This window comes from Papilio machaon, chromosome 6 (genome assembly GCF_912999745.1).
Source record: "Papilio machaon chromosome 6, ilPapMach1.1, whole genome shotgun sequence".
Lineage (NCBI taxonomy): Eukaryota > Metazoa > Arthropoda > Insecta > Lepidoptera > Papilionidae > Papilio > Papilio machaon.
Window position 1 is genome coordinate 2,972,104 of NC_059991.1, and position 26,426 is coordinate 2,998,529.

At 31.0% G+C, this 26,426-nt stretch overlaps 2 protein-coding genes across 3 annotated transcripts; both read right to left on the minus strand.

Annotated features, from left to right (window-relative positions):
- Positions 1-2,244: 2,244 nt before the first annotated feature.
- On the minus strand, positions 2,245-14,403 carry LOC106716595 (forkhead box protein P1). 2 transcript variants are annotated; one of them, XM_014510130.2, is made up of 9 exons: positions 14,250-14,403; positions 7,043-7,150; positions 6,048-6,955; positions 5,850-5,974; positions 5,670-5,777; positions 4,998-5,167; positions 3,458-3,607; positions 3,267-3,351; positions 2,245-2,990 (listed from the first exon to the last, which is right to left on the minus strand). In XM_014510130.2, the coding sequence occupies exons 1-9, from the start codon at positions 14,307-14,309 to the stop codon at positions 2,881-2,883; spliced, it is 1,824 nt and encodes a 607-aa protein (XP_014365616.2). In that variant the 5' UTR covers positions 14,310-14,403; the 3' UTR covers positions 2,245-2,880. The 2 variants fall into 2 exon arrangements, with proteins under 2 accessions (XP_014365616.2, XP_014365617.2); XM_014510131.2 differs by lacking the exon at positions 14,250-14,403 and adding an exon at positions 14,017-14,169.
- A 701-nt stretch (positions 14,404-15,104) lies between these two features.
- LOC106716532 (dentin sialophosphoprotein) lies at positions 15,105-25,702 on the minus strand. The gene is made up of 15 exons (XM_045678246.1): positions 25,517-25,702; positions 24,567-24,707; positions 24,014-24,202; positions 23,802-23,885; positions 20,747-23,710; positions 20,431-20,529; positions 19,978-20,073; positions 18,844-19,797; positions 17,496-17,558; positions 17,197-17,274; positions 16,969-17,058; positions 16,525-16,668; positions 16,370-16,444; positions 16,198-16,277; positions 15,105-15,768 (listed from the first exon to the last, which is right to left on the minus strand). The coding sequence occupies exons 1-15, from the start codon at positions 25,539-25,541 to the stop codon at positions 15,301-15,303; spliced, it is 5,550 nt and encodes a 1,849-aa protein (XP_045534202.1). The 5' UTR covers positions 25,542-25,702; the 3' UTR covers positions 15,105-15,300.
- Positions 25,703-26,426: the final 724 nt, after the last annotated feature.

Below are 26,426 nucleotides of genomic sequence, written 5' to 3' on the forward strand. Positions count from 1 at the left end.
ATTCATAGCAAAAAGGATGTCATTTTCCTTATTAGACACAAAAAAAATCATCTGTCTGGGATTAAATCCAAACTATAAAGCAAAAAATGTAATACATAGACCATTTTTGTAAACCAAGGATATATCTTAAATACTTTGTCTACAAAGTTTAGGTCCTTATTTGAAATAAATTATAATATCTTGTGCCAACTATGTTATAAATTTACTTTTAAAGTTTTCATTATTAATTCAGAAGAAAAAAATTCACGTATTGGTTGAAAAATGCTGATTTATATTTGTTTAAGACAAAATTGGCTACACACAATGAAGTTCAAAAATGTTAACTAACAATCTCATATCACAGGTTTTACTTTAACTAATGATTAATAGTAAAAAGAGATTGTTAGTACATTTTTAATTCGAACTATAATGATTTCAAAAATACATGAATCCTAATAAAAAAAAAAAAAATTTCATCCACTAATTAACTGGGCAAGTTCTTTGCATTTTTTGACAGTATCATAATATTAGTTAACCCTTTTAGGACCATAAGATTTCCGAGACTAAATATGCCAAAACAACACAATATTTTAGCACAGTTCTTTTTTAATTCGTTCAGAAATACATTTGCTGCTTTGGACATACGTTTTATTTTGACAATCAGGAACAAAAATAAAGATTAAATAATAATTGAACAATCAATAACGAGTTTTTTAGAAGGGAAAAATATTTGAGCCTGAAAGGATTAAAACACATTTGATATAACTTAAATGTGTGAAATTTTGTAACTTAAATTTAAATTTTAGTTTGAAAAATTAATTTTACTTAAAATGGTTTTCGATTTAAAATGACACATTTTATTAACATTTCATCCTAAGAAATGAACATATTTTAGTGTAATAGATATACTATTTTAATTCCACTTTTAATGAAAAATAAGTAGAGTTTTATAAATTATTGCTTTAAGTGACAATTTGTTAACCTTAGAAATATGTTTTCCAAGTAAATTTGTTATAACAAGTAATTTCTCTAAGTTTTTAACTAAAACTGGGATTTATTCAGATATAGTTTAGTGGACAGAGAACATAAATTTAATTACTAGAATATAATGTAACATTGACTTAATAAACGTAAATACGTAACATTGACTTATTAAGTTAAAGTTGTAGTAGATGCAAATTAGTACTGTAAAAAAGTAAATGATGATGATTGACAATAGAAATCCTTTTTTCAAAATGAAAACCAAAATATTGTAAACATTTGATACACATTTCATACTAAAACTCGTTAATTAAAAATTATTTTCCTCACATTTAAATTAAACTTTACCTATTAATATAATTTCACTACTTTCACACCTCATCAGTTATTTCAAATAAAAATATAAATTACACTTCTATTTTGACTGCCATATATTGAATTTCACATTTGCATTTACAACATTTTGGCATTCATTTATAACTAGCTGTCACCCACGACTCCGTCCGCGCAGAATTAAAGAATAAAATTATAAGGAGCTTATGTTTTCTTCCAGACTATATTCTACATCTGTACCAAATTTCATTAAGATCCGTTCAGCCGTTCCGGAGACACTTTCAAACGTCCATCCATCTAAACATTCGCATTTATAATATTAGTAAGATTGGATTTACTTGTTCAAATTATGTGTTACAATAATCATAAATTATAATATTGTTGATTTCACTCTCTATTGTCTATTGTCAATCATCAATAATTGTATTTCAGTCTCATTGAAGCTTTACTATTTTTATACTATTACAAGAAAATATTATAAATATTTTATACATACAACACAAAAAATATACTTTAAGTTATAACTAAAATGTAAACAGTGAAAATATAACAAATACAAATTCCGAATGAAAATTCAAAACTTGTATTCATTTTTATATTTTAATTAATAATAAATTCATGTCAAAACAAATAAAAATTAAGCCAATAGTGACATTTACTCATATTTTACATTTCTACTGTTATGTTTATTATGTGAATAGAGATGTATAATTGAAGTTACATCAATACATACATATACACATGCAAAAACATTTTTAAGTTTATGTAATTTTTTTTAATTAATTAAAGAATCAAAAACAAATAATATATAATATTTCAATATAATAAGTATTAAATATACATAATTATATAGAAATACCCAATAGTGTTGATTTAATAATTAATTTAATATTTTTCTTTTTTTGTTTTGGGAAGGAGCTAATTAAAAAGGTTTTATATCTGTTATCTGTTACTAAAGATTATTTATAATTTGCATTAATTGTAATGTTTAGAAATTTGCAAAGAGATTCTTTAGGTAGCTGCCAGTGTAATATATAAAAAGCATGTGTGTAATACATATATGTATATATACAAGCGGTGGGATTTCATAAACATACCCGCTCTGCCGTTTGCCGCTGAATACAGACATTATATGTCATATCTCCATTTCAAAAGAGATTAAACACAACCATTATCCATACTATTTTGTATAAAAAAAAATTAAATTCCTTCTGGAACATTCTTCGACATAAATGTGTGAAGTCAGCAGCGATACATTTGTACTGACAGTGTATGGCTGAAAGAAAAACAACCAACTAAAAACTAAACGGAAACTATCTTGTACTCGACTGTGAGAGTGAAGTACATGCCTAACTTAAATAATACACTTATTTTACAGTGAACGATATGTAACAAGTGTTTGGCATGTAAAAACATGGTAAATACACTTATCTGGTACAGACTATCACTTTTTTCTTCAACACAGTCACACACACTCACGTCTAGATAACTACTTCACTCGAGTTTAAGAATAAAAGAGTTAATGTTCACTGTATGCACTATAACATTGACTTCCTGCACTAGTATTGCATCTGACATCGCTCGTGTTTAGATGAGAGCTACTCGATTCACAAGCGGAGTTTTCCGTCTGCTCGTATGTGTGGTGGTAGACACCGGTTGATAGATGTAATTCGTCTTTGCCCTCTTAGCTGTATGTACTGAAAAGGAAAAATAGTTTAATTTTTTTAATCACTGATATTTTGAGTTACAAGAATCCATAGTTATCGTATTTTCGAATTTCATATGTAAGTAACCGATGAAGAAATTCAAAGATTTGTGTGAAGTCAACCAACCTGCTCCAGGTCAGCATGGTTGACACCTAGACATCTTTAAATTAGGTAGGCTAATTTAGCTCAGCTTTAGCTTTAGGTGAGTACATATATGAAGCAAAGATATTTAAAATAATTGTAATGTTTGTTTGTAATAATACTAACTTGAGTAATCTTCCGTCATGGAGAGGTCGAGTTTCACTGGTTTCGACACATCTATATCGAATTCTTCGTAGGACTGGTCCAATACCTACAGGTGCATAAAAAAAAATTAACACATATTATTCACAATTTTTAATTATTCTTCCAAAAGTAGCTTAAAAATAAATGCAGTGGATCCAAGTTGATTATCTTACTTCAATGTCACTGACTTCATCGCTGGAGTCTACATCGGTGATGTATGATGCGAGAGAGGAAGGCCCGGTGGCCAGCAAGCGGTATGTGCCACCCACCATGCCTGTGCCTGCCACCACCTCCTCTACTTCCAACTCTTGGTCAGATGCCTCCTGGAATTATTGCAATTTAATTATAAAATTATCATTAATTGACTAAATCAGGGGTAATTATTTTCGTGTCAATGTATGCAATTCCAATTTGAAAGCCTATAGCTTAGAGGACTGAAGCGAATTTGTTGTGTGTCATTTCAGTCAGATTTTTCGCCTGAGAAATATAATACAATTAGTTGGATTTTTTTTCTACTATAGTAATAAAACTTTCTATCTTCGATAATAAATTCAACATTTTTAATCGTCTTAGTAGTTATTAAAACATTGGAAATTCAAAAGGTGTACAAAGACGTCGAAAATTAGCATTTAAAAACTTAAAACATTTAATTGACGTTAACAGGTGCAAAATACCCGATGATATAATTAAACGTTTTTTTTCTGTACTTCAATTACCAAACGCTATTACATTGCTCGGTTAAGGTGAATATATTTGAACCGGTTTCAATGACATACTTCTTGAGCTGTATATTTGATTACTTGCTTGTAAATATAATTCATTAGGTCAATGGAGTGAATTGAACATTTAATAAAAACTAGCTTTTACCGGCGACTCCGTCCGCGCGGAATAAAAAATAGAAAACGGGGTAAAAATTATCCTATGTCCGTTTCCTGGTTCTAAGCTGCCCACCAATTTTCAGTCAAATCGATTCAGCCGTTCTTGAGTTATAAATAGTGTAACTAACACAACTTTCTTTTATATATATAGATGAACACAACATGATCAAGTTTTACATAATTTTACGTGTAGCGTTAGCATATTCTCAAATATCTGTTGTCTGTTTATATTATTAGGTGGCAAGCAAGCAGCCACCTGAATTCGCCGAAATAGCGAAGCGATCGCGGCCCATAGACATCTGCAATTACAGATGCGTTACTTTTAATCCGTTTATTTAATCAGGGTAATTATTTTTATTATGAGCTGGGTGACTAATTACATCGATTCCTTTTAATTTATACTAATATTTGTACAATGGCCTACAATAAATCAGTTCTTAAAACAGATCAACAATTTTAATTACATATATCTATAACATATTTATAATAAACTAGCTTTTACTCGCGACTTCGTCCACGCGGAATAAAAAAAATGCACACATGATAAAAAAGTTCCTATGTCCGTCTCCTAGTTCTAACCTCCCCATAAATTTTCAGCTAAATCAGTTCGACCGATCTTGAGTTATAAAATTATAAATAGTGTAACTAACACGACTTTCTTTTATATATATAGATAATAATGGCTTTATTTGAAATTCCACGTCTTGTTGTATATGTGTATTCTTAACACGTTTAAAGTATAAAAAAAACTCGCATGGCTAATCATAGTACAAGACATAGTAACAATAATAAGGTAATTGAAGAATAGCAAATAATTAAAGTAGGAAGTACTGACTTGTTCAATGATGGTCTCCTCCTCTTCGACTTCGTCTTTGACCTCGGGGTCTATCTCGAGGTCCGCGTCCAGCTCGACGTCTGCGTCGGGGTCCACGTCATCCTCCGCCTCAGTGTCGCTCGCGAACCCGCTGTACTTCATCTCGCCGCGCTCTAAAGCTTCTAGACTATCTGTAACACAACATTATCTTTATTCAATAAATTTATGAAAAAAAAAAACACGTTACGGTCCAGAACGTGTATTACAATTTTTTTTTGTTAACACTTTCAGTGCCACTCGCTCTGTGAGTTTATTTCAAATATGTAACATCGTAGTAGCACTGAAAGTTTTAAAATACCGGGGGTACAGAACATGCTAGAATATAAATAACCTTGTTTCCTATAATTAGTTCAACTTGTGAATGGACAACGGAAATGAAGTGGTACTGCGGTTAAATGTTAGTAAATAAAGTGCTGTATTGGAAAGGTTAGATGACGGATTTGCAATCCTAAGATTGGAAGGTTGGATTCCAGCCAATATAAATTATTTCGTTAAAGATATATTTATAAAATGTGCATATAAATATTGTGTCTCGGTACTTATTTCCGTTTTTATAGTTTTAATTCAGTTTGTCATGAATGTTAACTATAGAAGCATTATGTTCTTAGTTGATACAGTTGAAAATGTATTTACCTGGATAAACCATAGCGTTTTTAATAGCTTGCGGATCTTTTCTTGACCATTTCAAAACCTCTTCGTCCATTTTTCCAACTTTCGATGGATTCATAGCCCATAAACAACCTGCAATTGAAATTGTTATTAACATTTTGTATAACGGCGTTAGAAATTCGTGAATAATTTAGTTTTTCGTACCTTTTCTTTGACTTCCATTAGTTGAAGGCTTTTCAATTTTTTCAAAACACTTATTCAAACTGAGATTGTGTCGCACAGAATTCTTCCATCCACTTGGCGCAGTTTTGAAATATGGGAAATGTTGACTGAAAATATTCGAAACATTTTAATAACTGTCTAAAAATTTAAAAAAGATCTAATTAAGTAAATATTACATACCACATGAAATTATAAATTTCCGAGACTGGCAAGCTTCCTGTTCGCGAATTCTTCAGAGCCATAGCTATTAAACAAGAATAGGAGTAAGCGGGCTTCGGAAATTCTCCCACTGTAGCTTTGCCGTTACTATTTAAAAGCTTAGCTTGACTGTTGTCAACTTTGAACGAACCGTTTACAGACGTCTTTATAATTTGTCTACTGTTTCCTAATGAAGAATTATCTATCAAGATGGTCGCTTGATTTTTATTACTGTTCGCGAGAATTGTCCTAGATTGCTGTGCATCAAGTATATGTATATTTCCGGATATTATTGTTTTAGCGCCGATGTGCTGCGACTTTTTTTGACTAGTATTTAATATTGAACAGTTCTTGCTGTTCAGTTTTATCAGTTCTGGTTGCGACGTCTTTATGCGCACCGTCGTAGGTGAGCTGATCGTTGATATTTTATTCTTAGTGCTATCGACGTCTAAATCTTTAAGTAAATCTTTGACAACATTCTTATCTTGTTTCCGTATGTATATCAACATTTGTGTAGCTTCTTCTAAAGGTTTGCTTTTCGTTTCCTCGACCTCTTGTACTTTGGTTACTTTAATTGTGTTGGGTGAGAAGGTTAGATGACTTTTTTCTTCTTTAGGGCTCGCAAGTAACGCGTTGCTGTTCGTCTCGCTGCTCGCCGCCGATGTCAGCAGGAGGTTTGATGCTTCTTCTTTGACGATGTTCTTGACTGGTGTCTCCGCGAATGTAGAAGGCATCACAGAGTTCGGATTGACCATCACAGCGTTCGCCTCCGAACCATATAAATCTAAATTATGAACGAAACTAGAGGAGTTGTTGAGCCATGTTACTGAATTGTCGGTGTCCATGTCTAACAACGGTGGTAGTTCTGAGAAGTTTAATCCTAGAGAATCCTGTGAGAGAAAAAAATAGATTTTTATGTTACCCCTTCGTTCGAAATGCACTGTTATTGTGTTATGATTTTAAATTCTTTTACTTACAGGAAAATCTGTGATGCTGCTTAAATCTGTTGCTATTTCATTCTTAATATCCATGTCCAGCATGTCTTGGAGTGAATCTGTTATGTATAGATCCATGTCTAAGCAGGCCTGTAACAATCACATACATATTGATTACAATACTCTTTTACGAATTAAATTGATTTAAACTTCAAAAAGATGTAGATACATTAAAACTTTACTTTCGTTGTTAAGTTACGAATTGTAATCAAAAGGATGAATGAATTCTTTTTTTTTATTTGAATTAGAACATCCGGCTTGATGAAACAGATAAATATTTTTTTACTAATTAATTATACAAAATATATATCTCTCAACAATATTTTAAACAAAAATAAGCCTTTTACTATTTTAATACTTAAATAATGTATTTTACAAGGCCCTACCGAATAGGTTGGATGTATTTATTACCGTTTTGTTATCGTTCATTTGTTATATGACAAAACTATTCAAAGAATGCATGCAATTTTCGCGCCATCCCCGCTCGCCTGGGAGTCGTCGAATTCAAACATACAAAGCGTGGCGAACGGCCTGCGGCAGCGCAGCCGTTGTTTGGTATAGAAACCTGTTTTTGTCTCATGGTATGCGCTACCCTAGTTGAAGACAGATATAGTATCGCCCTTTCACTTACACACATTGCCTGACCTAAATTGTATTTTGATAATAATAACAAAGACATTGAATTTATACCTTCTCTAGTTAAATAGAAAATGTCTAAATAGATTACACTTACTAAATTTGAGTATTTCTGATTAAGTTATTACTTTTAAACTTTTTAGTTATATTTGAAAAAGATAATTTCGTGTTATAGCTTTATTTTCAATTATACTTATAGCTTCCGATAACTAAAATTATTAAAAAAAAAAGCTTTCTATTCGATAAACCTTTACAATAATATTCCCACGTATCGACTAATAATAAAATTGTTGCGTTATAGCTAACAAAGCAATATCATTGTGCAGACCTATACCAACTGGCAATTTGTTATAGTTGAGGGGTCGACCTGAACGCTCCTACCTAGAATCGTGGACAAAAAACATGAGCGGACGCACCGGAGACAGGCCACGGAGCCTTACAACATTCGGGACGATGTTTTTTGTTCATGTTTCTAATTATAGGCGTCCTCGAGTGGTGTGCTCCCTATTTACTTATGAGAATTTTACTTTCGTCTTCCGATACGATATGAAGAATGCTTGTTCCTTATACAGACACAAGTACAGTGAAAGACATTAATTTCCTACCCATTTCCTCACATCTCACAATGCAATTAGGATAATATCTTGTCATACAAACGTGCTAAATTTTAGGTTTTATGAAAGTTTGCTATACATCGTATCGATAGCGTCACTAAGGGGTTCCCTCAGTGTAGATTTCTTATGAAAGGGACTGATTAAGTAAATGACCGAAGCGACTCTGTCTATGGGCAATTACTAGTGTTGTCAGCTCATATACGTCCCCACCGAGGGACTCAGAGCATGCCCAGTGCTGGTTGGTTGAATTCACACGTATCTTTGAATTTCTTCTCCGGTATGTTTAGATTGCATCACGATTTTTTTCCTTGTGTAGTGTAGTTATTGTTAGTACCTACTTTCATAAAAGATCTATATTTGAATTAATCTCATGTCATTTACCAAATTCCTAAAAAATGTCATGTTCACCCCTTCCTTTGAAATCGAACCCAGGAAGTAACAGCTGGTTTGTTAAACGATTTCGTTACGATAGTATAACTTAAAATTATGAGAATGTTAGTAACTACATATTGTGTAATAAATGCAACGTATTTTGGACGAATACGAAGAGTGCAATGACAGATAACATACACGTGTATCTTATCGGCATCGACCAATCACATTTTTTACTGATAACTTTATCACGTAATCGTTATCTATGTTATCAAATGCCAGTCAAAACATCAATGTAAACAAGTCTACTTAATATTTTTACCAAGTATGAAAGTACAGATACATTTTTTAATTGAATGCAAAAAGACAAAACAATAAATCGTTTTTTTTATAAAAAAAAATATCCTCACTAGTATTGTAAAATTGAGTAAAATCTATATTTACATTCGTGTAAATAAAAAATATTCTTATTAAAGCTAACAATATGAAGAGGTTACACAGAGTGAGAGGTTAAAGTAGAGGGGTGGTGGAAAGAGACGGAGATAGGGGATCGAAAACGGGTGAATCGACCCTTAATGATATTGCAGCCGGCTGTGCGTCCCGAACGAGGAAGGGACAAGGTAGGTATTCGCAATATGAGAGGATGAACGATGTTAAGTTATAACATTATATTGACAGCAGTATTTATTTTTCTAGTTAAAATAGACCGAAATAGACTATAATTTCACATTAGTAGTTCAAATACGTACTATTGATAAATAAATTAATTCATTTTATTTAATCAAGGTCATGTATTTGATTTAAGCAAAATTTATTGAAATTGTATTTGATGAGAAAAATATCATCAGAAGCTTGTGGTTATGTAGGTCTTTCACTCCTCCATGACACACACGATGTGGCCTTACAATTTTTTTTGTACGTGTTATGCCAAAGAGCATTTCCGGGCTGAGTTTTTTGCACAGACAGTATCAAGATGTGGTTTTGAAAACCAACCATGTATGTACCGGTGAACGGAAACCATTACTTATGTATACTAGATATAGTGTTTCCACACTTTTTTGTATTAAATACTATTGAATACGATTTAAATTAGAAATCTAAGTATTATTGAACTGATCTGTTCTTAGCTAGTAAATAGTCAGTTAACACCTTTGATGGAATTCCTAGATATGAAAAGGTTTACAATGGATTCGAGTATCAATAGACTTTTAGGTAATGTTAATACAAATTTTATTATTGTACAAAATAATCACATACAAGCGTAAATAAGGAAATATCGCTGACAAGTGTGCTTGCATGTGTTTAGTAATCAAATACAATTTCAATAATTATGATAGAGAACTTTATTTTTAAATCTGAACAATATGAATTGAGATCGTTTTAGTCTCAGTTTAGACCTGTAGTGACGACACGGTGATGTCTTTTATTATTCAAATCGACATTATGTTAGTGTTACACGGGCCAAGAGAATCCGTAGATCCGTCTCAGCAGGCCTCGGCTCAGAGGGCCATGAACCCGGCTCTTTATTATTTAGAGTTCATTTTGCTCACTGCATTGCGACGAAATATGAAATCTTGTTTGATATTATTTTATACATTTTAGTCTTGTCGTGTTTAATAAATATAATTTAGGATTTATATTACTATTATTACAGGGGAAGATGAAATTATAGGATTAAAAATTATTGCATAAATGTCGTGAGGTGTATTTTTAAAAATATAAATTCCGAGACCCGGAAGTAGCTAGTAGTATTAAGTAGCTTAATTTTAATTCCCCGGGTGGTCCGTTTTCAGCTTTGGAACGAAGGTACCGGGCAATGTGGTTTCAGTTAGGCTGGAGACACACATGCGACTTGCAATCATGTGCGTCAAAAGTTTAATAGTATTCATTTATATTTAGACTTCAGCATTGTATTCTATGTAGATGCCAGATGATATTTTAATTGTAGAATAACTATAACAGTGAAATAAATGTGTTAACAATTTTATGTCAATTAAAATTATTAACATGTGTTTCTCATATTACCATACATAAATAAGCGCCACTATGATTATAAATTGTAATGAATGTGGAAACGTGATAATTTACAATTAATTTAAATAAACTGAATACGCTTTGCATTAGCGCCCATTTAGACTAAAGTGACAGTAGTGGGTTCATTGCTATTTTGCTATCTAAGGTCAAGCCAACGATATTTTATCATGCATAATAGTTTTAGAAAATGATTAAACGCGTTCACCGGGATATGATTTGGTATTTAAGGATACAATGTCAAATTATATATTTTTTTCACAGTAAAATTTTATTCGATTCAAAGGAAAAAATATGACTATTTCGTCAAGGAGTTCCTATCGTTGGCACTTTTAATCAACTTTAAAAATAACCGAAAAACTAATAAAATTTTCCGTTTGTAGTAGCCTAATTCGGTCGTGGTGATGGTGGACTTAGAGGGGGGTGAGGTGAGCGGGAAGAGAACAGCGCCGCCCGCGCCGTCGCCCGCCGTGTCCTCGAACCTGACCGCGTGCGATCGCCTTGAACTCAACTCGCTCGGCTCTCGAACAAATCACCTTAGGTCTCTCAGTATGCTCGGCTCGGTACCGTGAAAAATCGCCGCCTCGGAAAATTTAAAATGTGGAATCTGACAATCTCAAACTCTGACCAGCAAAAGACAGACTATACTTATGATTAAGCTTTACAACTTCATTTTATGAGAAATGTCTTTTTAACTTTTTAAAGGTAAATTAAATAGAGCGACTGTAGTCGCCAGTGGTAGCTGATGTGGCGCATGTCTACGGAAATAAGACTTCTGTTTTCTTAGGCAACGGTTATAAAAAAAATATTAGTAGGTATGATAAAGTTGTTTTACATCAGTTACCAAAAAATTAAGAGATACTTTGATTTTTTCGTAAAATGGATTAAAACAACTTTTAAAATAAACCGTCTATAGAGTGGTGTTTGGCGCGAAAACTTGTGGTATATTTTCTTTCTGCGCGCGCATCAGCACAAAATGGGAGGAGTTAAGTATTGATTGAGCGTGTGGCGCAGTCACTCCCCTCGTTCCACTGCCGTCTACTTTCCTGTTTCCAACTGAGGGAGGGAAATGGAAATATTTTACGCAAACTTTCATCCTATATCTTGTTACGCGCGTCTAGACGTAATGACAAACTTTTATTATGCAATCAAAACACTAATTATACAACCTTATTAATTTAGTAATGCATAAAAATCATTATGCTAGATGACAACGTTAAGAAAATTTTTGTCGCAATGAAATAAAAGGTAAATACCTACAGTCGTGATGGCATCTGATTATGCGCGAGGGCAACGACCTCATAGTCAACTACTGACTCAACCTTGCAAGAATAGATAATATTTTACACTACAATAATATTATTTAATGTGATGACCTCGCAGAAAGGTAATAAGTACGCTGGAATTCAACAGATAAAATGCGACTTAGTTATTATTTTCAATTAAAATGTTGGCATAATGACGTCACCGAGAGGTTATATGCTATGTCATAAAAGGTTGGTTGACCGATTTTGTATAAAACAAATAATTTTAAGTAACATTAACGGTCCTAATCCAAAAGTATGAGCAGCGAAGCCGGCGAAGAGAATTATATATAACACCTGCCTCAACACAAATTTATGGCTTATATGGTCTGTCGATTTGAATTTACAATTTTTTTTTATTAAATCAGGTAATTGGTGAAATAATAAATTACCTAAATTCTATCTGGAAATAAAGAAATGCATGAGCTGGTTGGTTGACTTTTGACTTGAAGGAATTTGACAACAGGAGATTCTGACGATTTTACTCTAAACTTGTAAATATATACGTTTTATACAATTACATCTCCACAGAATTTACCACTATTGTTATAAAATTTTTGATTTAAATTAATTGAATTGAAGTGATTAAAACCGATTGACAATTCTAATCTTGTTATTTCTATTTAGTTACATCATTTATTAATAATTTACAGTAGTAAATATGTTTTAACCCGAAGGGGGTAACGACTGGCTGACGGTATACAGCGCAGGTGTGTGAGGCGATGCATTTTTATTATGGAAACAACTACACTCAAAGAAACGCACACCACCATAAGTTGCAGCCGCCAGTCCCTGTTCGTGAGTTGCACTTGCATACTCGCCACAGGCTATACAAACCAGTGTATTAATTTCTACAGCTGCGTATTTCTTTTCACTTGTTAAATTTAATTTAAAACTGTTTCGGAAGTTAACCGTTTACTTAAAATACGTGGAAGATTCATAATTTTCGACGTGAGGAATTTTCATTAAAATTTGATGGTCTGACCAATCATTATAGGTACTTTTGCTAAACATTGAATAGTAACCTCAACCTTTAAAATAAATAAAATATCTTTTTTTATTATTTATTATTCACTCACGATTCAATTATTTTTTTCTGAAAATTTAAAATGTTTCATTCAGTACGAATCTAAGAAAAGAGATAAAAAATTTAGTTATACAAATAATTTTAAGCCTAAATAAAGTTACCATAACTTTTTGCTCAAAATATTCATTTTGGAATCAAAATAAAAACGAGTCAAATTTCTGCTCTGTGTATAGTGCACTCTACTGCACTATTACACACTCCTATAAAATGTGTAGCAATATAACACACACACAAACACAATGTGCACTCATTGTTAAACGTTTTGAAATTCTTGTTCAGAAACGGCCGTGGGAACAGAATTACATTGTAGATTCACGAAAACTATTTCATGTTTAGAATCTTATTCTCCAAATATAAACAGAAAGTATTATAAAAGTTTTATTATTGATTTTTATAGAATCTACTCTTGATTATTGGACATTACATATTTATGAAAGTGATGATCAAACTTTGATTCGTGGAAAGAATGTAAACATAGGTACATAGCTATCATGCTCCAACATACTACTCACAACCGTTTGTAAGTTCATTGACGGGGAATTGGCGCCGTTTTTAACCGTTACGAACATAAGTAAAACTAGGTAGGATAGTTTTATAATAATTATAGAGTAGAGGGTGGTAAATAAAATATATAAAACGTGAAATAAACTATGAATAAGAGTAAATTCAACACAATTCGTTAAAGTTTTAATAATAATAATACTCATGCCGTCTCGTTCTAAACAATATCTACGATATGCGAGCGAAAGGGATCAAAGATGAATAATTTTATCCGTTATAAATCTAAGCCTCGTGTTAAAAATGCAATATTAATCATTCTTAGAATTTATAATAGTAAAAGCTCTTATTGGGTATACTTCACTGACATCCATTAGTCAAAAAATCATTATTCGACGTCATTGCTATACGTACACATTAGTTATCGGACTGGAATAATTTCCCGCCACTTTACCACTATGTATAAAACAATAACAAACATTGCTTTACGATAAACAACACGAAAACACACTTTTATTTATTTTACTGGCACTGCAATTAATGAATGACATTAAAAAGAGCGGGACATAACTCCATTGGACTTTCCCATTATCCATACGTATAATCTAAGATGAATTTACGGAGGTTAGAATGGAAATGTTACTTACCGAATATTTATTCACATAAATATCCTTATGCTCAATGGAATAATCCCAAATTTCACACATTTACGATTTTCCCGTCATGAAATTGACAAATATAACACCACTCACTCCATAGACTACAATCTGTTTTACTATTATGCTAAAAGGTATACAAAGAACGGAGCCTCTTTCTATTGGTGGGCTTCGACCACGTGATCAAACTTATATCAATGCTATTGGTCATAAGCATAATAAGAATTGACGTCACTAGTCATTTGACACTCTTAATTTATTTTTTAAAGCCTTTTCAGATTTTTCTTCTAGATTTTTATATTAGTATAAAAAGTACATATTATTTTTATAACATTTAACCATTAATTTATTTGAATTTATACTTACGTACGCACTTACCTATAAATGCGAGTCGGCCATTTTTAACAACATGGCGGTTTGTTTACACCGGCATGATAAGGCGGGAAGTACTTTCGGCGAGTATTCGCACCTAAACTGCTACATAATAACTTAAAAAGAAATGTTTACGCTTAAAAACCAATTTTATTGAATGTTTAATTGAAATTATCAAATCTTAATCAAATTCTACAAGAAAACACGACACACGGGCGATTACTTTTAACGTTTACAAACGCCATCTATTGATCAATAGAGTAGTTTTTCAATGGCGGGATAATTAAAATGAAATCCTTTTAATAAGAAAAAGCTAAAAACATTTATGTCAAACACCTACAAAACAGGATATTCTAAGTATAATCATTAACAATAACTAAAACAAAGTCTACAAAATGAAATATGACAAAATCGTTGTTAAAAAAAGCATAACTGGAATGATGTAAAAAATTTAAACAACAATAATGTCATGGTCATAGATAGTATAAATATAAAAAGGTTAACATTCATTTTATATTATTTTTGTGGCTACTAGTAGGCACTGAGCATCACTCAAAATATCAATTAAGGCCATAGTTTTCATTGCTAAAAATATCATTTTAAAACAGACAAGCAAATAACAAAATCTTTACAGTCTTCGTTTTACTAAGCAACAATTACATTTTAACGTTCAAAATTTGGACATTTTAATATTCCTATACTTTTTGAACGCCGACTGGGAAACTAATTTATTTTTGTTGCGATATAAGTAATCATTTTTAAAATTACTGACATTAGTAGATTGCGCTACAAACTTGATATCTTGGGGTACAACATTAACTTTAAAATTTGTCGTGAAGCCACTGTTTGAAATCGTGGCTGTTGGAACAAAAGGCAGTACTTGAGGTTTCTTGATCACTTTCTTCTGTTTTTTAGAGGCTCCATTATCGACACCATCTTTTATATAAATGCTTTCTTCTAAATAGTTTGATGGCTTGTTCCTTCTCGTTTTCGCAGTTTCTACTTGAAATTCTGTAGTGGATATTGCCTTTTGTTTTTTTACCGGAGCTTTAATTTTTGGTTTGTCGACCAATTCATTCAAGACCGAAGGCGGTAGTCGAGGAATGTGAATCTGATCTAACGAGTTCTCTTTGAGGACCTTTGAACAGATAATATGACAGTATAAATCAATAAATATTACAGAAGAAATAACATAACAACAGTAATACATAAAAAACTTAAAATTCCTTCTAACATATTTAACCCATAGTTTATTGATTCGCGTAGCATTATTAAAATCAGCTTACATGATTTTTGCCATATACATGTCACCTACAAATTGTGAAAAACCTGGTAACCTGGTAACTTTATAATCGAACTAGGAGTACAATTTTAAGATTATAAGTTATTTTAATTGTTTGGTCACAATTACATTGAACACATGTAACTTTCTAGAAAAATTTGTATGAAATTATGTATGATTAAAAAAATATTAAACAAAATTTACTTAATGATTATAAATGTAAAGTAAGATTATAGTGGAAACTGTAGTAAGAAATTTGAATAAAAAATGTATAATGAACCTTACCTTAGCATCTTTGTGTCTTCCATCATCATCTTCCCTGTGTTTGCGTTTTTTACTTTTGCTTGTTTTTGTTTTGGTGTTCACTGAAAATATGATATTGTCATTTACATTAGTTTACAGTCAATTAAAGTAAAACATTTAATTGTACATTGATTTAGTAAGTTTTTACTTTTACCTTGAACAGAAACTTGGCTATCTCTTCCCACATCATGTATATTTTCGTTTCCATTTTCTTTATTCTCGTTTTGTCCTATTTAAAGTTGAAATAAAATATAAAAATCATAAATTTAAATTATTTTGATGCAATAATAAGTTAAAGCGTACACTCACCTGCAAAACGTATTTCCGATGGCAAGTTCTTTTCATTTTTGTTTTGTGACTTACTTCCTTCTGCTTCTGTATTCTTTTTGTGTTTCTTTTTGGAGGAGATGGAGATGTTTTGCGATATTTGACTCGATCCAAATACTTCTGTAACTAAAAGATTTATGAATACATAAAAAAAAAAATTAATTTAATGAAAACTCCCACATGTATGTAAAGTCCTCATTCTCCTCGAACAAAACGGAGATAGCAAATTGGTTTTTGTATATCAGTTAAATCTTACAGTTAAAAATATTATTTTCATTTTGTACTAATATTGACATAATTATTTAGCAAACACATTTTTGTTTGCTAAATAATTATGTCAATATTATTATATGAAATTACTAGAATATTTTTAGTACTAAAAACGTAGTTTAGTACAATAAACTAATATTTAAATTAATATTTTACCATCAGTTGCTGTTTTATCACCATCTTCAGAATTTTGTGAGACTCTCAGTTTTTTCGATTGTCTGTGAATAGATTCATTGGTAGCTTCGCCTAGAAAAATAAAAATGGTTTTTGAGTTATAAAAGTCAAATATTTTTTAATAAAAAAAATCTAGTACAGTTAAAAATTTTACATATTTTAAAAAATTTAATTTAAATTAAATATTTTAATCAATGAATTTAAACAAACCCATTAAAGCAACTTCTATTGCAGGGGTGCCTGAGTGCTTCCTTTTACGCTTTTTCGCTCCTTCAAAGTCTTTTTCTCCTGTTAAAAGAAACTTAATAATTATACGAATATTATACATATTATGTATTTCTGTATTCAGTTACATTTAACAATGTCTAAGAAAAAAAACAACTACAGATTATATTTTACTCTAAAATCTGAATAATGTTAATTTATAATAGTTCAGATAGAAACGGAATCCAATGTAATCTGACTGCAAAATAAGTGAAGCTTTATCAAGATAAAAAAAAGAATATTACCTTCATCTGAAATGCTATTGTTCTTTGCTTTATTATCCGTTTCCGTTTTTTGATCTTCATCCCCTGTAATTTAAAATATATTAATTACACGACTCTACAAAAAAAATTTCGTTCTTTGTCCTAAAGTTTATACTATTATTTTCCAGTTAGTTATGCACAAAAACGAAAAGAAAATACCTTTTTTCGGTATAAAGTTTGCTTTTGTGATAGTTATAATAAATTTTTTCCGAAGTTATCGGAAGCAAAGGTTAAACCGGGGTTTTATGTTGGTCCGCAAATAAGACAGATTTTCGCTGATGAAAAATTTCCAACGTTGCTGAATCGTACTCAAAAAGCAAGTTGGAACAGTTTTAAAGCAGTAGTTTCTGGATTTTTAGGAAATAATAAAGCTGAAAACTACGAAAAGTTGGTTGAGGATATGCTTACAAATTTTAAGGCCATGGGCTGCAGGATGTCATTAAAAGTACATATGCTGCATGCTCATTTGGATAAATTTAAAAACAATATGGGAGCCTATTCCGAAGAGCAAGGAGAACGTTTCCATCAGGACATCATGAATTTTGAACAACGCTATCAAGGCCAATACAATGAAAACATGATGGGCGACTATATTTGGGGTTTATTGAGAGAAAGTAGCTATGAACATAAAAGAAAAAGTAAAAGTGTGCACTTTTAAGTTATTTTCCACTTTTCTGTAAGCTAATTTGATAGTAAAATTTAATAAAAATAATAAACATTTTTATTTCAATAGTTTTATTTTCAATCAAAAATTAAAATCCGAGATTTTTAAAAATTTCGTTCAATCAGTCTTCTAAGCACAAAAGCAAAGTTTTTCATGCCATATATTTTTTTCCGTCTAATTACGACCTAAACTACCGAAATTTAATGCTTTGCAATCAAAGTCAAATTTCATGTAGACCCGTGTTATGTGCCTAATAATACAGAATTTACTGGTACTTTGGACTTGGGTCTGCCCTAAACATGCTAACTCTACAAACTTAGTCTTAGTTAAACTTAGTAAAAAAGATAGAAAATTACGGATAGAAAAAAAAATCCTTGACCTTGTAAATTCAGAAAAAAAAAATACAATGTATTTAAAAAATATACATCTTATTGTTGGTTTCTGAGATAAAAATTCTTGTATAAAACATATTGTTATATTTGTTTAGTCAAAGATAATAATCAGAGGGATGACGATATATTTATTACAAAGGGATTTTCGTCTTAGCAACCAATGATTACTGAAACTAACTATTTTTTCGATTTGATAGCTTAAAAGTAACGTCAGAATATGACATTTTTGTGTAAATTTTACTTGAAATGAAAATATTATTAATATGTAAATTACCTGTTTCAATGTGTTGTTTCTTTTTAGGACTCTTCTTATTATTTGATTGGTCTAATTTATTTTCATCTGCCATTGAACTGTTTAGTGATTTAGAATGTTTCTTTTTCTTTCCACCACTAGTACTAGTAGTTTCTGTAGGAATATCTTCTTCCGTATCATTAATTTCAATTGTGGGTAGAATTGAGCTATTCAATGATTGTGACAAATTATTCTTTTTCTTCTTTTCTTTGGGAGTCTGTGATTTATTTATAATTTCAGCTGTATCAATAGTTTCATCGACATGTGATTTATTAAGTAATTGTGATGTATTAATTTTCTTCTTTGCACTTTTAGGTGTTTTTATAATTACTGATTTATTTTTTTCCTCATCACTATCATCTACAAGCTCTGTTGTTAAAATTGACATATGCAGCGATTCCGATAAAATACTCTTGTTCTTTTCACTTTTAGGTGTCTTTGCAGTTAGTGATTTGTTAACCGTTTTGTCCATTTCAGTGAGTTGAGTTTCAGAAAGTTTTTTGTTTTTCTTTTTGTCACTCTTTGGTGTTTTTGAAATCAACGATTGATTTGTGTTCTCAGTATCTGTGAGTTTAGATTCAGTTAAAATGACCTCATTTTGTATTTCTGAAATGCTGTTATTTTTCTTTTTTTTCTTATCGCTTTTAGGTGTTTTTGGAACTACTGATTGATTAATAGCATCCTCAGCGTCTTTCGGTTGTGAGTCCAAAATTGACTCACTGTGTGATTCTAAAAGACTAACATTCTTTTTAGTTTCTGGTGTTTTCGAAACTAAAGATCGATTTAGAGCCTCTCCGGATTCTGTCAATTGAGTTACTGTCAGATTTGATTTATTCAATGACTTCCTTTTATTTTTCTTTTTTTCACTTCCAATAGTATTTGATGCATTAAAATTCTTTGAATTATTTCCTGCTTCTGATGGTTCATTGAAATTATCTGAAAAACATACATACATATTTTTATTAACGATTTTTTTGTTTTGTTATAGTGCTTTTAACGAATCTAAAGAAAATTTTCACAAAAGATAAACGCTTTTACAATAGATTTTTTTTGGCCTAGTTAATTACAACACTGGTAAGTTTTCTGTTATAAAGAGAGAATATTAAGCATATTTACCTTTTCGTTTTTCGCTATTAACAAGAGAGTTACGCTTTTTATATGAAATTTCAAGAGGCGGGTCATCGTCTTTAGAGTCCGATGTACTCGATGAATCTGAAAAGATAAACATATATTTTTAAAGATAAATTGTATTTATGAGTGTTCTTTTATGTACATATTTTACGCTGCGAAATTTTATATTTTACTCATTGATTATAAATGGAGGTATACCATTATTTGCATTGAAATTGTTAAGAATTTTAAGCATAAACAAAAAAGAAGCCACTGACTTTGTTTCTCTGACACTCTGGGATAGAATAATATAGATGTCAAAATAGGTGAAGATGCCCAGTCACTTTACTATATATCAGGTATTACAAATTCAATAAACATGTTATTTACATTACCACAAAAAACATTATCACTGTAAGTATGACAAAATATCAATTTAATATTAAAACTTGTACTAACCATTTTCCTGTCCTTTAACATCATCGTTTTCATCCCTCATAGAGTTGTCACCAACAGTGTCAATGAAAAACGGCATTTCTTCCTCTTGATTATCTGTATCTGAAAGAGTTAAATCATATAAATAATATTTTGAAGTTAAGTATTTTGTTTAAAAAAAATTGTAGCATAATTAATATTTTAGTAATTATATTATTGAATTTTAATATGAAATTAAATCTTATTTGCCATCTCACGTCAACACGTCTTTACTTCATAAAATCTTTTGTTTAATGACTCACAATTGTAAGGTTACATTTAAAAAAAATTAATGACCTACCCTCATTTGCTCGAATATTGGTTTTTGCTTCCGATTTCTTTAACGGTATAAATTCTTCTAATTTGTCATCAGCCTTTCTTTCTTTATGTTTATTAGAATCCATACTATTGACACTGTCTTCAGAGAAAAGTAACTTTAAGTCAATAGAATCAGAAGAGTCATCTATATCACGACTTTTATTTTTTTCCTTTGCTTGTTTAGATTTCGTTTTTACTGCAGTTTTTATTGTCTTTACTTGAGTTAGGTTTAGTTGATCAACTATCGATTTTTTATCTTTTTTCTTCGATTTTTTATTTAAGTTAAGAGAAAGATTTCCAACATTAGTTTTTTCCACTGTTTCAGCATGAGCGATGTCATCTGAAGTAATTGTTTTGTCAATATTTTCGCTTTCCTTCTTACTTGTATTCAGATTTGTAGACACGTTTATGTTTTGTGATGACTTATTCTTTGTTTTTATAGATTCTTTTATCTGTGTTGAGTTGAGGTCTACAACGGATCTATTTTGTTTAGATTTCGCTTTGCTTTTTTCGTCTACATTTAATGAGACGTTTCTATTTTTAGATTTTAATTCTTTAAGAACATTATCGTAATTATTGGTAATGTTAATGTCTCCGCTACTTAAAGATGAACTGTCATCGTCTGAATCTTCCAATGGGTTTTTGGATTTTGATGAATTTTGTTGATGAGGTGTATTTTTTACATCATTCGCATCAACAAATCCAACAGAAACGTTAGTATCTTTTATTGGTGTCTTTGGTTCTAATTTTATTTGAGTTGCCAGTGGATCATTGATTTCCTTAGATGTCTCTTCGCAAATAGTTATTTCTTTTTCAGTTAATGCATTCCTTTCCAATGACTTCCTACTTTTTTGTTGGTTTTCCATCTGAATGGTGTTTTCCAAATCCGATTTAGCACCTGATTCATTAACTGAAACTAGCCTGTTCCTTTTATTATTTCTCGGACCCATCACATCATCTTCGGACTCTGAAGAATCAGAACTTTGAGAAGATTGTTGTTTTGATTTTAAGCTTCTATTAGAGTCACTTAATTTGTGCCGCGATTGGAACATTTCTCTAGATGCTTGTTTTTGCTGTTTTGATTTTCTCTCGTTATATTTTTTCTTCGACTTTGAAGTCATTTTCAGTTCATTATCACTCATTGATAAATCATCACTGGATCCACTAAGAAGCTCATTGTCTTCTTCATTAGAAGAAACCAGAAATGAATCTTTTTCGTAATCCGAGTCATTGGAGAACTCTTCTTCAGATGTTAAAGTTTCTCCCTTTTCCACTATCTCGTTTTCCTTTTCATATTGCTTCTCTTCTTCATCACGACTGTCTCCAGACAAATAGCTATCGCTGGCTTCTTCGGCTTCATTGTCTAACAAACTCTCCTTTTCACTGGCTTCAGATTCCTCGTCAGCGCTAGATTCCTCATCAGAAGATTGGCTGTTTGTTATAGCTGACATGTTTTTCTTTGGAGTAACTTTAGTTTTACTCTTAGAAACATTGTGATCGAAAATGTTAGAAATTTGCTCATCTTGCTTTTCCATATTCTTTTTCTGAAGGGGTGTACTAGTTAAATATGTCTTGGATAGAGTTTTGTTAATTTCTGCCGTTGCTACTGTAACATTTGAGGTATTAACTGATTTGGATAAAATTTGTGGCGACTTGTTTTCAGTGATTGAATCCTTTAATTGAGAGAGTATTAGTGTACTCTTATTTTCATTTCCACTTTTATCCAAATTTTCACATGTTGAAAGACGTATGGAAGATTTTCTCTGTGATTTATTTAATCTTTCGTTTGTAGCATTTTCATGAGAGATTGATTTTTCTTTTAATTCTATTTCTTTGTTAGATAAATTATTAGTTAGTATTTCTGGTAAAGTTTCATCCACATCCATTGGTTCACAAGAATCATTTGCGTTTGATTGTTTAAGTTCAAAAGATTTTGTGTGTTTCAAAATAGAATCATTTTTAGCACTTTCGAAAGGAGTAGTAGTTAGAGCATAATCAGGTTCGTCATTCCTTTTATCCTCTTCTAAATCATGATCTACAACTGGGACACATTGATCTTCATTCACATCTTCCTTATGAATGTTTGTTTGTTTACAATTACTGTCTGAATCTTCCATCAATACAACAGTTTGGATATTATTGCTTGGATCACTTTTGAATAGGTTCGTAATTCCACTGTCTAGACCAGCTTCATTATTAGAATCTAATTTATTGGATGTATGAAGCGGTGTTTTTTCATTTACTATAGACTTGTTCATGCTGATATTTTTTTCCGTAAAATCAACTTCTTCAGAGTGTTTATCGACACTGTTGCTATTATTAAGTTTGCAATCACCAAATCCCGAAATATTAACGTTATCTAAAACAACATAACATTTAGATTGACGTTTTTTTCTTGTTTTCTCATTATCACTATAGAAGTCATCTTTTGTCACCACAGGAGCGGTTATTGTTGTCCATGATTTAGTTCTTTGCCTCTTTGGTTTTACTTTATTAGTCTGCTGAGCTTCTGACATACTTTTGTTCACATTTATCTTTTTAGGTGGATCCATATTTAGATCTCTGATTAGATTTGCACTGGAGGTTGAAAGCTTCTCTGTTTCAGGTATCTGTTTAATAGTGTTGGTAGGAGAATCCTTGGATTCATTTGTGTTCTCAGGACTAACAGTTGATGACACTTGAGCATCTTCCGATTCATCTTTCTGAGACTGAGATGTATTAACAGTCTTATCATCACCTGAACCATTGTTTTTGTCATCCTTTTCTGGTGTGTTTGATAAAGATTTTTTGTTCTTAAGTCTTGGACTTCTTCGAATAGGGCTTTGTTTTGAGTTTTCATTATCTGAAGTTCTGAGTTCACCATTAGTAACTTTAGTGGTATTTTCTGGCTCCTCCGAGATAGGTTCGGGTATTTTTGTTGATGTCTTTACATCTGATGTTATTGCATCTGTAAAGGGACATATGTTGCATTTCAATATTAACAAAAACAAGAAAACAAATTTTGAAATGTTGTTATAAAAATGTTGTGTGAATTATACCTTGCTTTTCAATACTTGATGTAGAATCTCGTCTAGTTCGTCTGGTTTGCCTAATGGGCGTAAGTGGTATCTCGTTATCACTTCCTGGAATAACAATGACAGATTTTACTTTATTTATGTATAAATTATTGCACAATATTATACAAAGAAAAATCTATATACACGCAGCAAACATTTTTCTTCACTCTATGTCAAGCTAATTGGGAACTTACCAGCTTGAGATGTCCTTCTTGCAGCTCTTTTAGCTCTGGGTGAATCAAAAGTTTGCACTGTGTCAGACACAATACTAGTATTTGATTTTATTCTTGCGCTTCTCCGTGATGGAGTCACAGGTTTCTCTTCAATTTCTTTTATTTCTTTTACTGCAGTTTTCTTTGTTGTTGTTTTTATTTCTTCTACAACTGCAAAGTTCAAGAATTGAAATAAATTGATGAAAAAGTTCTAAATTAGGAATGAATATTTTGTTTTTGTTTTGTCTATTTTGTTAAGTAATATAAAACTGCAACTGTTTTCTCATATTGTAAGTGAACTATTAAAATTAATTCAAATAATAAAATATGAAATGTAGTAACATTTTAGTTACATTTCATATATACACATTAATTACAGCTAACCATTGATTTTCAAGGATTAACTAAAGTTTCATCGAAATTTGTTCAATGATTTATTAAATCACAAAAATACTAACTTTAATTTTCATTAAGAAAAGAAAATCTACTCTACAATTCAATATGAAGTATGAAAGTATGAAGTAATAATTATTACCATTTTCATTGATTAATTCAAGTTCTGTCTTAGCAGGTTTCCGGCCACCTCTTTTCTTTGTTGGTGTACCTGGAGCTGATGAAGGTTTCCCCTCATCAGATACTTCCACAGATATTCTTCCTCGGCGCCGGGTAACAGGAGCTTTGAATTAAAAACATAGCCATTTTTTGTTTCGCCTTGACTTGTAGATAAATTAAATTTAAAAAACTTTATATTGACAAAAACAGAAACTGGCTTAAATTTTTTATTTATTTATTATAATTTCATATGGTTTCAAAATAGGCATAACCATTACATCAATAAGAAAATATATTTAAGTAATACAAAAAAATAATTAGTTAAATGATTTTTTTTTTAGTTTGGCTAGCCTATGTTAATTTTATACACAAGATAAAATAGCCTGGATCTTTGGTAAACAATAAGTTGAATTGTGTATATTTTAGTAAATTGTATTTTATATATATTTACCATGAATAATTTAATAAAAAAATATTTGACAACACGTATCTAAAATGTTTGCTTCTTGTAAATTTATTTTTATATTTTAAAAAAATCGTAGTGGTGGGTTTTATCATAAGTATTATAACAATTTTATCATCCACAATGAATATTCTACTTATTTAAAATTGTATAACGTTTTCTATTGTTTTTCTGAAATATTAAAAATAGGAAAATGCAACTAAGAAGCTGAAATATAACGCAATTGCACAATAATCTAGAAAACTCTAAGGTATAAGCGTCTCGGTTTTAGAAAAAGAAATCTTGATTTACACGCTTTTTCGCAGTTCCTGGTATGCAATAAGTGTAAAATAATAATGAATACTTCCTATTTTTGTAAACTGCTTTAATTTAAGGGAAAATATCATTAATTTTTGAAGCATGTTCAACGGCATGATCACACAACACGCGTTCTTGAAAAGCAAATTATTTAAATGTATCTAAATTCGTACCTCTAACTCCAGCTTCTTCGTCCATGATATTCTATATTCTACAATTGATCTTCTAGTAACTATAAAGTGAAAACACGTGCAATAAGTTAATAAACGTCGCTTTGAGGTTGATATAATGGTCGAACAGCTGTTGAGACGCCGCGAATTGTCAATTTGAATCCGAAGCGTACCGCGTATCAGTGAGAAAATTCGTGGATTGGCAACACTAAAATCCGTTACACCTTTTTTATGCCGAAAAAATCATAGGCAAGTATTTTTTTCTTAAAAACTTACTTCTATATATCAACACTGAAATGATTAATTCATAAGTCTTTAATTATATATTTTTTTATTATAACAATGGCTTTTACCGTACTAAGTAGCTTACCATACTGTGAGCTTCCACTGCTGAAGCGCCGAACAAATACAATATTGTTATCTGTGTTTTTACAAAGAGAACTAGAGGGACGAGGGTGGGATTATAATATGGTTTGTACAAGTGTTACGGCAAAGGAAACTCGTATTACATCGAGGGCCACGGTTAGATAAAAATGCCAGATTAAGCAGCCATAATTAATATTGTCTTATTCGAAGTAGATTTTATATCTACTTCTATTTTATGTAGAATATTTGCGCTTAGTTTAACATGTTATTGTATTAGTTAAATGTTTCGTATAGAATTTAAATAAACTGAGTAAAAACCATCCATAGAATTAAAACACTAGGGTCATTATCACTACCTTGTATACGTAACTCCAAAAATATATACCTTTACTCTTTTTTGTTATAAATGAAGCTTAATTAACCTTCAATTATGTACATGTTTCAATGTGACGACAGTTACTCTGGAGAGCTTCCTTAATTAATACCCTTAGTAGCTTTTTACTGCGTCTTAATGCTATAAGGCATTGTACATTACGGCACATTTAAC